Here is a 15,676-nt window from a genome sequence, read left to right as displayed (position 1 = left end):
TTTTTTACATAACTTTACGTCGTAATTCAAAAACTACTGTTCCATATTCCGCGTATCCAAACACGTAATTGTAATTTACGTATTTTTTTACATCCCTTCAGAAAATTGCAATAAATGTGCAAAATTATTTTCTCTCGATAAAAATAATTATCCAGAGTAATTTTGACCCATATAACCCAAAATTCTCTTTGACGAGAGTTCGTCAGTCCTTACCTTAGAACATTTCATTCAATTTCATATTTATCCAAATTTATGTGTTCTTTGATTATTAAACGTAATTATGGCCCAAAAATAAAAAATAAATCCAGTTTTTTTGACGATTAGATGAATATTTTTCGAGATATCTCTGGAATTGCTCCAAAATAAAAGCTTTATGTACAGGTTTTTAGTTGATATATCAAAAACTAAAGAATGCAATCCTTAAATGAACCCAATTTATACATTTTTAGGATTAAAATTCCTCTAAACTCTTTTCATAAAATTCCGAAACAATAATAATATAATTTTTTTAAATTTGTATGTGTATATTTCTCTAGTGCCGGAGTACTAGTTCTAGAACATCAAAAAGACAATTTTTTATCGAACCATAGAAAACCCATTCTTTACTTTACTAATTGTGCTCCTTGCTTTACTAATTTTGGTTGTATCGATCCAATTATTACTTATATATTTCACCGCCCCCATATCATAGGAATGAATCTATATTTATTACATATGAATAAAGTTAGAATAACATAAATTGGTTTATAAATTTCGTGAATACGGATGTATTCATTAATTAATACAGTTTTGTAGTTTTAACGCATTGTAATTCCAACACTTGAGTAATTTGTTACTCATTTATGTTATTACATTCTTCAACACAGAGTGTTTCAAGAAAAATTATAAATATATATAAAAATTGGTAAGAAATCCTTTCTTACTGAGCTGAAAGTATCAGAAAAAAATTAAACAATGAAAAAATTAAAAATCAAGTTTTAAAAATTTTTTTTGATAAATAATTTAGAGTCTTTATATTTCACTCATGAGAGAACTCTGTTTCTTGTATTTAAACATTCTATTCCTAAACAAAGCGATTATTTGTTTTAGGGATATATTATTTAAGTACTCATGTTCATAGAAAGTATTATACTAAAAATTGATTATGCGACCAGAGGCGGATTTACTTTTTTGACATCCACGATTGACTACCGCCCCTGTATGGAAAATTAATAAATAGAAAATTTTATTAAATATCACAAATTTAAGTTTCTGAAATGGGCTACTCCTAATTATATTATGCATAATGTTTGTAATAAAAAAATATTTTACCACCCCTACGCCATGGCGTTGTTGGCGTAGACCATAGGCTGCCCCTGATTATGGTTTCAAAATAGAGCTTCCTTGTAGTAAATCGAAGCGAATGAAATGTTTTCACTATCCCGATTGGATTTTTAAATAGATCTTTAAAAATATAATACCTTCCTAGTCTTCAGGAAACTTATTTTCTTCAAGCCAACATATCGCCAAATATACGCTCCCAAGTACATGTATTTTTTTCTATGTCTGAACGTTAACTCTCCCCCAAAGTCGTAAAAACCCAAAAATTTAATATTTTATGTTTGCGAAGATATAAAATAATAATATTTTGTATATCAAACTTTCTCAAGTATAAAAGGTCATTATATTCAACCTCTCAAGATATTAATGTAAGAATTTTTGAATTAATAGGGAAACTAAGTACATTTTTGGGACTTGTTTGGGAGTTTCGCTTAACGTTGATTTTGATCGGACTATTATGGTAATAACTGTACATAAATTCATATAAATAATATTTTCCGATAAAATCTACACACTACAACAAATTTATCTACCTAGAACTCAGCAAGCAATCTTGTAGAGAGCACATGTAGACAGGCATACATCAATAAAATTTATTTATCGATATTATTATAAAATTATAGAAGGTTTTCTTATGTGCGCTCGTCATAGGAAAAAGGCTAAAGCTACAAAGGTGAGTTTTTTTCCATTAAAATTATTCCCAGATTTGAGATATTTAATAAAGAAAGAGTTCAGGAAAGTTACTGAAAATTAAATTTTAGAAAATTTCAATGAATTGATGATAGAGTCATTTAAAAGGCTTTTGCCCACAAAGAATAAATCGATTCGATAAATGTTTAATGATTAATCGTGATATGTAGATAACAAAACACAAAATTATTTTTCATAAAAAATAACAATTACTATTATTTTGAGAAAATAAAATCAGTAAAATTTTGCATCCGGTCACGTGACAACAAACACCAATCAGATGTATTTTGAAAATATTACGTCATGATTGTTTGGTACATCGTGATGTCATTCAAGATGCCATGACACTTTACACTGTTTTCGAAGTAAAGTAAAGTTTTTTTTTTTTAAATAATACTTTTTGGTGTAAATCAGGTACTAATGTAACGTATAAAGCAATTTTTCTAATTTAAAACAAAAGCCAATCATATGGACATAAGCTGGAGTATGTTGTTTGAGCTCTCATTTGTGTTTATTGTAGTGGAAGAAACAGGCAGGCTAGCCAATCAATCAGTAAAGATAATTGTTTACTGTGACTTATATGCATATTGCAAGAATTCTTTTACATGTAAGAGCATGTTACGTAATCTTACAATAAGTAGATATTACATGCGTGACTGTGTTTTGTTGCTTTCAACATAATTTTATTTAAATATATTTGCGGCTGATTTTTTTTTCAATTTGAGCTTAAATTTTCTTCTTAAAAAATAGAATTCTTTTCCTATGTGCATTCATCGCTGAAAACGATTAAAGGTATCGAGATGGAGTTTTTGTATTTGAATTGTATAACTCATTGATTAAGAATTCAACTTTTATTAAAATAGGATCTCGAATAATCAATGAAATTCAAATTTATAAAGTTTATCTGCTAAACAGAGAGCTTGACAAAGGTACTTTAAGGTGCTTTACAAAAGTAAACAATTATGACCTCTACACAGAACTGCTATTTTGGAATTTTCGTACGGGATGCGGGCATCGCCTACCTATATATAATATAATATATACTAAAGTATACGTCTAAATGGATACACTTCATTACTTCATTAAGCATTGAATGAGTGGATAAATGATCAAGTAAGCATAAAATCTATTTATCAATACAATAAATAATATCAAATTGAATTTATGTTGAAGTTCACACAAATATTTATTTATTTCTGTTTTGAAAAAAGAACGATAAGAAATGTTTGATAAATTTATTAATTAACGCAGAAAAAATATTTCGAATAAAAATTAGTTGTGTTAAAAATATACGGTTTTGTGCTTTTTATATAACCTTCGATTCCAAAATTTGTAACATTTAATTATTGCTCCAATATTTAATGTTATCAAGTATGGTCATAGTGCTCGACAAAATCGCTGCTGCATTTTTTCAAAACAATAACTCAAATAAGACGTCATCATACTCATTTTAAAACGCAGCCTTTTCGAAAAAAATCTTTTGGGAAAGTTTGGTAGATTTGTAAAAAGGAAGCCACTCTATAGCCAGTCTAGTTTAGCTTCTCTGCTAATTTTAATAATATGCCTGATTTATTTTTAAGACCATGATATTGCATGAACTTAATTCGCCTTAGACAGGCTAGAAACTAATGATTTTCTGTAATTAATCTAATAGCAATAATCTTTAAAATTTATGCTTAAGATGTCAGAATAAAGATGCATTTAATTAATTTGACCCTCATGGTTTTTCAAAAGTCAATTCAAATTCTCTTATATCACACATAAGAGACGTCAAACATTCTAACACTTTAAGTTGTACTGCTATGTGTAATAGTATAACAACTTTTGATCAAAACTTTTTTCCAGCAGATTCTGTAAAAAATCCCCAAATTAAGCTACAAAAGCTTTTTCATTCAAGCGAATTTTGAGTTATCTAATCGTTTTTCGAAAAATTTGTTTTGAACCAGTCCTGTCAGTTTTTATAAGAATTATTTTATAAGTTTGTTCAATCTCTTACTACTGAATTTTCGCTTGGTTCTTACTTGGTGGTATAATAAATTGTACGATTATTGCCTCCTTGAATTTTGATTCAATAAAATATGGAAAATTCATACTATTATCGTACAAAATATATAGAATTGAAAATTCGGTTAAGTAAATATTTTATTTATTGTCAATAATAAGAAAATTTGTTTGTATAACATAATTTTGAATAGATGCCAAAAATAAAAAAGATACAAGTTTGTTCTATGATAATATTCTAGATAAATGTGTACAAGTAGTTTATTTGATAAATGGCTCTAGACAGTGATGAACTAGAAACAAAAATTGACCTTGACATTACAAAATATTGTTTAAAAAAACTGAATGACAGACACGTTTAGTATGTAGTACGCCCATTTAAAACAGAGCTTAAAGATAAATTACTTCTATACGGTTTTTGACATTTTTTAACATAACATGTTTAGTAAAATAGTACACCAAACTAAATAATCTTATATTTTATTTTGTAGCCTGTTTTTTCGATCTAGACAAGATCTTCCTTGTTCCGTTATCAAATTCCATGATTTACCCTCCATTTTTAAGCTTACCATGCTGGCTCATCATCATCAATAGAGCCATGTCTGCAAGACAGACGTTGGCAATCATGATCAAACATCGTTTTGATTCACATTCTTCGGTCATCGGATAAACGAAGGATTGCCACATTATTTAAACTAATATTTAAACTCTATATGAGATTCGTCTCCTTCTTGTAGCTTTTGAACCCACCTGCCTAAATCTTACTGTTTTTATTGAGGTGTACTGAGTTCAAGATATTCAGTAGAAAAATAGACTCCCGGTCTAAAAATTTATCCCTCGGGATAAAAACAGGCCAGACAAATAATATTAAGACTTACTTTTGTTCATTGTGCAATTTGTATATCATAGCTGCAATAAAATTGCCTATAAATAAAAACAAAAGTAAATTTCTTCAGCCTTTTTTTAGCCTAGGGTACCGTCCTGCGGAATTCTGCAAAGGTCCAGCTAGTGTAAGTTATTCTAAATATTTTTATACAGACTATGTCTGGACTTCATGCCCAGGCCATTGATTTTTGTGAATGTTATGAATGAATTATGAAAAAAAAAAAAGTGGTGTAAAACATATCCACCAACCATTGTTCATGCAAGGCACTTAAACTACCCTTTTTGCTAAATTTTAATACCTATGTCTGGTTCTAGGTCAGATAATGCTGAGAATAGCAGGAAAAGAAATTTATTTACATTTTAAGGTAAAAAAACTAGGGTGCAAAATTTTCGATTTACGAAACTATCATGAAATGATACCAATTTTAACCACCAATTGCAATGCGTATTATTTACGATCTTATTTAAAGTGTACTAAAAGTCAAATTTTTACATTTTGTTAAAAAACAAAAATTGACAATTTATCGAACAGGTTTTTCCATTTCAAAACTCATCTTATTCTACTCCAAATGCATTTTAGAATACACAGAATCTATAGGTATAAAGCTACCGCACATTTTTTGGTCTTATTTGCAACAAGTCCAAAATTTTTGTAGAATTATAGACGTAGTACTCAGGTAGTCTAAAAACACCAACAATGAAGGATTTCTAGTAAACTGCATTTTTCGAGTTCTGGGCCCGGTAAATTTGCATTGCTCTGCCAGCTTAAAATTGATGAATACGTACTTTTTTTTCATTCTCTAATTACAAGACTCATTGTTCCAAAACTCAGCAAAGTAACATATATTTAGGCCGAAGCCTAAAAAATTGAAAATTTACAAAATTCGGATCATGGACATTCCACCTGTTCAGTGAAAGACAAAATTTGACAGTCTTAGACAGTTGATTAACTGCTTGTTCATCAATTTTGAGCTGAAGGTTCAATTAAAATTTGTCGGACCCTGAGCTGAAAAATATGCTCCTTGCATATCTCTCTTTAGGAATGTACTCTACCTATGGACTACATCCACACTTTTTTCTTCTTACAAATAAATACAGTGCAACCTTAATATAACGAACCTCAATATAACGAATTCCTCGATTTAACAAATTTTTCGCAATCCCCTTGAATTGTCCATAAGAGTCTATTTAAAATATACCTCTACATTTCGAATATTTTTTGCGAACAGTCTCTCTATAACGAATTTTCAACTATAATAAAAAATTTAAATACCTCTAAATAACGAAATTCGTCAATTCAAAAGCTTTATATAACGTATAAAGTCCCACCAATATATGACAGTTAGTATGCTCCATAGTATGTAATTCATGTCGCGAGAGGTTCCGACACTTTTTTCCTCTTTATAACGAATTTTAGACCAACTTAACCTCAATATAACAAACCTCAGTTTAATGAATTACTTGATATAACGAATATTTACTGGTTCCCTTCAGATTTGTTATATCGAGGTTGCACTGTAGTTACAAAGTAGAAAATACAATACGTCTTAAAATCGATAGTGCCTAGCCTAAACTTTACCTATAATACACCATTTTATTAAATAAGTACATCGAAATATAGGGTAAGCATTTTACATCGTTTCTTAAACGGAAAAATCTTTAAAAAAACCACTGTTATCAAATCTTAACCTTAGTTGAGCGTATAAGCCGTCCCTAATACTTAACCTTAAATAATAATATTTAGAATTTAGATTACACCAAAAATATAAGGCAGCTTTATACCTACATGCTTAGGTATACAAACAACACATGTTTGTATCTTTTTCATTTTCTACATTTATCTTACTCGCACGCTCATATTTTATCAATGACTTGATGTTAACGTATCTATCTACCTTATGAGTTACGCAATATTTATATAATAAATTTATCGAGTATATTTCATACATAAATGCAATTACTTTTCACTCTAGTACCTTAAAAGAAGGGTAATGATTTTCGTATGTAAGTATTATCAAGAGCTGGTACAGAGAAGGCGCAGAATCGAGCATTTTCCCTTCAAAAAAGAGAAACTATTTTGAATAATTAAGTTTAAGCTGGCAGCCCCGTTGCCATATTACAATATACAATACGATAGCGTATAGCTAAATCGAAATATAAAAAAGTTGTAAATGGAATATAAAAAAAAAAAACAGTTTATATATAATACTTCAGAAATTTTGTTTTGCTTAATTGCAAAACTAAACATTCAACTTCATAGATGTTTTCATGAATTTTTTCGGCATACCTCCGTACAGGATTTAACATGATATCTCAAGTCAAGTAAAAGTACTCTAAATAACAAGTTTCAACAAATCAAAAAATCAAATTTTTTTAATGTTTTTTTCATATTCAATATTTTCAAATAATTTTTAAAGTACTCTTTTAAAGTTTCGGTAAATACCTGTAAACTAAATACATGCTTTGTAGTCAAATAATGTGTTATTTTTAGCGTTACAATACCACGCAACTACAAAAATATATAATATATTGTGTGCAAGTGCTGCTTATAAATTTGATAATATAGATATCTCTCTTCAATCATCAATACTCTAACTATAGTCGTCTCTGTTCGATGAACTCATAATTAAATTAAAATTTTGTGTTCATATCATCGACAACTTTATATTTTTATGGTTTTATTATAAACTACAAAATTGTATAAATATTTTAGATAGTTTTTTATCGCACCCTCTATGAATCATCATTTCTCAGCCAACTTTGAACGATAAAATAATAATAAAAAGTCCGATGACATAGGAATTTTTTGTGATTTTTGGAAACTTTATTAATCAAAAAATGTATTTATAAAGTTTTACTGAAATCCTTAGTATTATTCAATCCTTGCATATCTCCTTAATCTCAAAATTAACCAGTTTCTCTTGCTTTTGGACCCATAGAAATTAATCTTTCAAAATATACTTCGAAGACATAAGCGAGAAAGGGTCCAGATCATACAATGCATCACCGTCCACCAAAAATGAAACAATTAATTTTCATGTAAGTGATTATTTCTTCGTAAGCATTCTCACCTTAAGGCAATAAAACCGAACGTAAAAAAATCTCTAGATATGTGCAAGGTACCATGAACAGATTTTTATATTTGTAAGTAAATATCCCTAAAACAAAGTGTAATACTGAACGACAATTATTAAATTTTTTTTTAAAATTTGAATGGTTGTTATAACAGTAATAATAATCACAATAATTATAACAATAATAATCATAATAATCATAATACGATGTATTCATGAAATTATCTAGACAAAATACTATTCATTTATACATGTGCGGGAGTAAGATAGTATTATTGATTTCCTACTACTCTATATACGGGCATGATGGTGAGTATTATATTGTAAAAGCTCATGTTCTTGTTATGCTTGTGCTGTGCTTATCACTGGAGAGCTGGAGCACACACAACAAAACGATCCGAAAGAGCTGGTTGCTGTAACTCTCTGCTGCCTCATCACCACCATCGTTATAGTACGGCAGATAACCCTTCAAATTCGTTTGTTGGCTCTCTGCTCGGTAATATTAACAAAACTGTACACATACCAACCGTGTTTATCGATCAAATTCCTATTTTCCATGACTTTTAAAAATTCACTTTTCTAGTTCTGTGACTACCGATCTTGTAAATGAAACCTTGAAGTTTGGAACAGTACATAGCGAAAAAAAGGAAAATAATTGATCATATTAAAAATTTTGAACTAATGGAGACGTGCACCATGAATTTATAAAGGCTAGAAATAGTGTAGATAGTGCAGAACATTAGTTTGGAAGATAAAATTAGCCATTGACCATAAATTGATAAAACCTATAAAATTTTATTTGTTTTTAATGAATAAAAGGTATAATTTTCATTTGTTCCATGAGTTTATAAATCTATGAAAATACAATTGGCTATCTTCGACTTCGTTTGAGAGCTAAAATTTGCAATCTACCAAAAATGGATAAAGCGTAGACAAATATTGTGCTTACAATGAGCGCTCTACAAATCTGCCCTCTTATATTAGAAGTTGACTAGCTACTTCCAAATTGATTCTTGTTCCAAATTTTGATTTAACTCTTTATTAAGACAATTTTATATAATTAATTCTCCATAAATATGTCGTTTTACATAAGAAATTGACTTGTTACTTCCAAGTTGTTGGAAATGAACTGTGTTCTAGCGCGAGGTGACGTTTTTGTAATATTATCTCGTTCCAACTTTTAATTTAAATACCTCTTTATTAATTAAACAACTAATTTTTATGTAAAAAATTTCTACTTAAATGAATTATTACTGATATATCACTACATAGTATAAAACAAAGTCGCTTTCCGCTGTGTGTCTGGTCCTATGTATGCTTTGATCTTTAAAACTACATAACACCATTTGATGCGTTTTTTTAGTAAATAGAGTGATTCCAGAGGATTTTTAATAATCTAGTAAAGAAACACTGATAATTTTAGAGGTTTCTAATTTGATGTCGTAAATAAACACATTTTTGTGTATTAAGACACTCTCTAGTATTTTTTGTATCAGCACTACACCCGTGCAAAGCCGGGGTGGGTCGCTAGTCACATCACCTTTGAGAGCGTTTCCAAGTTATTGACATTAAATTGAAATTATGGATTCCCACTCGTCGGTCACATACTGACAGAGGTACAGGCTAACTACACAATTTTGTACGAGAATCTTACGGGGTTCAGCTTTTCTGTTTATGTTGACAAGTAGTCTTCCTCTTTTCACCACGAAATTTTCAACAGTGTGTTTGTACCTACAAATTTCGCGGTACAAACATTCCATTTACATGGTTGGTGGACAAAGATAGACACAAGGATAAATGACCTGCATTCTCATTGAAACTTTGCTGGAATGGTTGTTTGGTGTATTTTGCACCAGTTAATATTGGCGGACAAAAACGCATCAATCCACAGCAGGGTCAGATTTTTAAGGTCACCTGCCGTACTATTAGAGTGCCGACCCGACCGACGAATACACACCGCATTAAAACGAACGGTAGTCGTCGTCTAACGTCGCATTGTATACCAGAGAGAGTTACTATTATACCACGAAACGAATGTGGTATAGTGTTGGATAGAGTTATTGTAATAATCATAATCATTGAGAAGAGAGCGTCGACTATGTTGCTGCTGACTATGACAGCAACAACAACGATCCAAACGAATATTATAAACAGAAAAGGATGCCTGGTTCATTTGATGATGCTGCCGCTGCCTAGGCTACACAATGTACACATACTATTGCCGCGTTGGTCGTAGCCTATTCATAGATTTGTGAAATACTATTATTACCCATTCACACAGATTTATGCTACGTACCAATAAATTAATTGAAGTTTTCACACATTTTCGTAGTAAATTGCTTGACGATTATAACGATGATGTTTTCTCCCTTGGTGGTCTTATTATAATATATCATGTTCTTCAATTACATTTTTATTAGTCTATGACCTATATATCCTAGACTCAATAGTCATTTCGAATTCATGCACTTTATTGTGGTTAAAGAAACAAAAAATTTTATTTAAGTCGTGCAAAAAGTCCATAAAGAAATATTTCACTATGGTCTGCTTACTTCACTATAGAGTTATCATTTTCATTATCAAGAATTAATGACCGACAAATACTTCTCAATGCAAAGTGGGGAAAACTGTTATTGAGTCTATTAAATATCACTGTCCAGTGTCTAGCTACTGTAGACCCTAATAGCTCTTCAGTTGGTTAAGAAGTAACCAATTCTTGTTGCAGTATGCCTAGAGTAGCGGGTTCGATTCTCGCCGTAAAAAAATTAATTTAATTAATGGTTGTGATGGGCTGGTATAGTGCATGGTATATGTATGAAGGAGGTGTACGCAGCCTCTCGATATAATTGAAAATCTGATATTATCAGTGGAAAGGTGGTAAAACACATATATGGTATCACAATGGGCCCTATGGCCTAAGTGTATCTCTCGTGGGCACTCAATATAACCTAACCTAATCTGACCACTGCTTTGAGAAGATTGGCGTATGGGAATTTTTCAACGACATCTCGGAATTAAAAATTGTATGGATGCCAAATCTCCTCCGCTGTTTTTGGGCAGTTGAAAATGGTCCAAGATGTAGTGGATGCGTTGAAACTTCTCTTCTTTAGTTTTCACTCAATGATTTAATAAAGTTTGAGCTTCTTAACTAAGAAACGCCTAGTTACTCAAAAAGTGAGTGTATGATAATACTTTTGACTTCCGTTTCGAATTTTGCCATGCATTCTTTTTTTGACGATGCATTCTTATCAAATTAGAGGAAAATTAAAGTAAAGTCAAGATTAAAATATTTCTATCTACCATAGTTTTCGAAATATCAAAGCCTGAAGACTTAGAAGCAGAACAATATCTACTTCGCACACATTTGGCTACAATTTGGGAGTAACAGCCTTGAAAATCCCGACTTTATAAAATAGATAAATAGAAAATATGAAAATGTGTTTAATGGGTAAATGGGTTCTGTTTGCCATAATTTGTTTATAAGAAACTATTGATCAAGTTTTCAGCTAATGAATATTAATCCTTATGAATTTCATTTCTGAATTTAGACATTTTATTTTTGATTTAAATTCCACTTTTCATTAGTTATTTATTGAATCTATGAAGAATTGATAAATAGCTCCAACCCCAGCCCAAAGTAGTGTCTAAACGAGTTGAATTGTACTTTTTGTAACTGCTTCTTAAAAAAAGTGCGATTTTCCATAAAATTACACAATACAAAAAAGTACATTGAAATTTTTCGTTTGATTCGATCTTTCAAGCGATACTTTTTCCTGAGAATTGGGCATATCTTGAATGTAACATAAAATGCTGTTTTACTATACAATAAAATAAAAAATGAGCTATAATTTTCTGAGAGAGAGTTGACTACGATGAGCTCTCCTACTAAGAGTTGCGTATTCATAAAATATTAGACTGGGTTAACCATTTCCATATTTCTGGTTGTCATTTGTCTCTTTTTATTCAATATCGCTATACATTCTATACATGTATAATATGCCATTGACAACTGTTATACGCTAAAGAGGTTTTTTGGTGCCAAAAAAATTATTCTGCATTATTCATAGAGGAGACACCAAACAACCATTATCATATAACATCTATTATTATATTATTTAGTAAAGAATACATTAATCTAATTTCAAATTATTGTTGTTAGTTAAATTACCCAATTGACATCAACGATTATTATAGCCTTTAATTCTTTTTGTGTGTCAGTTAATTGAATGTTTATGGTTATTTAATAAGCTTAATGATATTAATAAATTTAATTTAATTATGTTTTTAGAATACCTTACCAAAGATTATTAAATAGAACTCTATATTTTATTTTTAATGGGTTTTGTTTGAGAATATTTGTGATGAGACTTTGTTAAAAAATATTAACAAAACTCAGTTTTCTTAAAACACTGTTCCATTTCATTGGGTAACTGTAAAACGTTTTGTATTTAAGAAAATCCTGGAATATGTTGTGGTTCTTTTACGAGTTACTCTAATAAAAAGAGTTTTAGTGCATATTTCATTATAAGCTTCTTCACTGGCTTTGGTAAACTAGAAAAATGTTCCTAATTTTCATCAAATGTATATACTTTATTCGTTGCTTGCTTGCCTAGAAGAAAACATTTAGAACCGAGGAAAAAAAAATCTGAAAATATTAATAGTATTCTCAATAAGGCTGTGGTCTTGTAGACCGTGATCAAACTCATGCATATACATAAGTCATTTTTAAAAATTTTTAATAAATAACATAAAAAAAGAATACAGAATATACATTAAGTTTTTTTTTCGCGTTTCTTAACAAAATATGAAAAATCCGTAAAAGAGAAAAAAAAAGTGAAATTAAAATTAAAATCGGCCAAGAAATACGCATAATATATATAAATATTTTAAACTACTAATAAGACAGATATTAGGCTGAGTTACCCGACAGATATTGTGACGTTAGAAGTTACTTCGACCAATGCCACCATTGTTACCATAGCTTCTCCATGCTAAATTCAGTTTTGGTAGAAATAGGTACAAACTGTTTGTTACATGCATGAACAAAAAAACACATATCCTCTTTTATGAAAAGAACAGAGTTCCTACTGGTTATCTTATTTACTACCTTATCTTTTTGATGTTTTAAAATCTGAATCGGTCTTTAAATTGAGATTCAGTTCTCAGTTCTTGAAAGACAATGGTCGTAAATCGTATGATAACATGTAAGATATTCTTATCAGTATTTCAAAGGGGGAAAAGTATCAAAGCTGTAATTAAATTTAGATATGAATTTGGATAATCGATGCATGGTATTAGTTTTATTGGTCCTCTGCTTGATCAAATGAAGCGTAACTTAGATATCCAATTTCCGATCAATTTATGAACAATGTGAGGAATAATGCAATCTCGAATTAATCCAACGTCTATAGCTTAGGAGCGTAGATTAGTGACTTCATATAACACGAACCTAAAACAAACATACAATTCGAGAATCCCTCGGTGGCCATCCTACAAAGTCCACGTAAACGGATAAGAAAACCGCCTCTTTTTACTTAATGACTTGACTGTTTATCAAAACAATTCAGAACAGCGTTTTGTTTTTTAAATATACGCCCCGTTTAAAAAGCCTTAATCTACAACTTTAAGTTGACTCTATAGACTTAAGACTTTATAGTAGACTCTTTGCAAAAACATGCTTTAGTCTAAAGCTTAGAACATTCTTTTGTTTTAAAATACACGCCATCTAAAAAGCCTTAATCTACAACAATTAAAATAAAAGTGTATTATATAGTAGACTATTACAAAATATATAACAATTACATGGTTGAAATTAAATACTTGTCACAATACACCACCACTGACTGAATATAGTAGGTACTTACAGCTTTAGGACGTAAAATATAAATAAAAAAAAGCAGAGTATACACTTACAAGAATGAACTTCATTTTTAAAAAGAAAATTAATTTACTGAGAAAAAACTAGATCCTTTAAACGGGTTTATCATATAAATGGTTCGTATACAATTCTATACCACTAATTAAAACGTTTCAATTTTAACAACTAAATAAAAAATAGAAAAAAAAATGAGACATGTTGTTGTTCTAATCTGCAATACGAGTACTATCACTGTCAAAAATGATATGTTAATTGTAATCCAATTCAGAATCATACATTTTTAAACTGAAATAAAGGTATAAGATACCAATATGATTTTGATTTATGTTTTGACATTGGAAATACAATCCAATTACTTCAATCACAAACTTCATATCAAAAATTACACCAAATTGTTTATTTTTTAACCTTCGAACTAAAAAAAGGGGTGTTATAAGTTTGACCGCTATGTATGTGTGTCTGTGTGTGTGTTTCAAGACGGCTATATTTTGAATATTTCTTCTCTTATTACAATTAGGCATAGGAATTTATCTCCATCGTTCAGTAAATCTTTGAGATGATATAACATTTAAAAAAAAGTTTTATTGATATTTTATACCATTTTGCTTTTATTTCAAAGTAAGAATGTATAATTTCAATTAGATCATTCGTTATGTTACAGCCAAAGAAATTGTTTTTTTAAATTATTTTGATAAAAAAAGCTTTAAAATTCTAGCAGATTGGAAATAAACGAAAACCAAAAAAATGTGTTTATTTCAACTTGTTGGAGTAATGTATCTAGTAAACTGAGATATTTTGTGTTTTGTAGCCATCAATTAACATTTTCATAGTTGTCATTCGATTGATATTTTCGTAAAGATTCTTCCCCACTTGGAACCGTGGATAAAAAACTTTGATGAATATTTCCATGTTGTCATTTAGATACGTCTTTTTTAGCTGAATTCCATTCCAAAAATCCGTTTTTCTTAATTTTATCAAAAACTACCTCTGGAGATTTTCTGAGATCTTTCAATCTGGCAATATAGCCTTTCATACCATAATCATTCATCTAAACTAAACAACTCCAAAAAATTGAAGAACGCAATTTTTGTTACTCAAAACTTAATGATTTCAAATTGAACAATTGAAGCTAATGTTTAATATCGAAATTGTTAACAAAATTCAAGCAGTGTCCACCAGTTTTGATTGCGATAGTATTTACAACCAGCTATACATAAGAGTAAATTTTTATTTGTCATACATAACAATAGAACAAAATAAAAGACGAAAAACTAAACTGAAATTGAAAAATTTAGTAGAAAAATACAAAAGCGGAAAAAAAATATCACTGCATTTATTTTATGTTATAGACTCTTTAAAAAAACAGAAACACATTAAAAACAAAAAATACTTTTCGAAAAATATAACAAGCAGGGGCAGGAACTTTTTTATTAGCAAGTTCTTGATAGGTTAAATAATTTGATATAGTGTGACTCACAATAATTAAGCTTTTTAAGTTACAAAGGTCACACTAAAATTATACTTTTTTTAATTATTGGCACGATGAAAGCAACGACATAACTGTCGGGCAGTAATAATTTATAATTTCTAAAATGATATGAACATTTTTTTTTTTTTTTTTTAATGGTCTTAAAATGATTTTAAAATCAGTAATTTTCGCAATTTCTCCTGGAATAAACGTCGCAAGCACAAATGGAGATAAATTCCTATGCCTAATTGTAATAAGAGAAGAAATATATTCCAAATATAGCCGTCTTGAAACCAACAATTTTGTGACGATGATTATAATATAAGGACACGATACAAAAAAAGTTTTCCTGTGTTACGT

The 15,676-nt window shown here is 29.6% G+C and overlaps 1 protein-coding gene across 1 annotated transcript in view; it reads left to right on the top strand.

The window, feature by feature from the left end:
• Positions 1 to 12,281, top strand: part of LOC123301199 (inaD-like protein) — a 134,398-nt gene extending 122,117 nt beyond the window's left edge. Inside the window, exon 21 of the mRNA XM_044883935.1 lies at positions 12,259 to 12,281. Coding sequence (XP_044739870.1) covers positions 12,259 to 12,281 — 23 coding nt within the window. The remainder of the gene's footprint in view (positions 1 to 12,258) is intronic.
• The last annotated feature ends 3,395 nt before the right edge of the window (positions 12,282 to 15,676 follow it).

This window comes from Chrysoperla carnea, chromosome 5 (genome assembly GCF_905475395.1).
Source record: "Chrysoperla carnea chromosome 5, inChrCarn1.1, whole genome shotgun sequence".
Taxonomy (NCBI): Eukaryota; Metazoa; Arthropoda; class Insecta; order Neuroptera; family Chrysopidae; genus Chrysoperla; species Chrysoperla carnea.
Note: the sequence above shows the minus strand (reverse complement) of the source record. Positions and strands in the feature narration are given on the sequence as shown.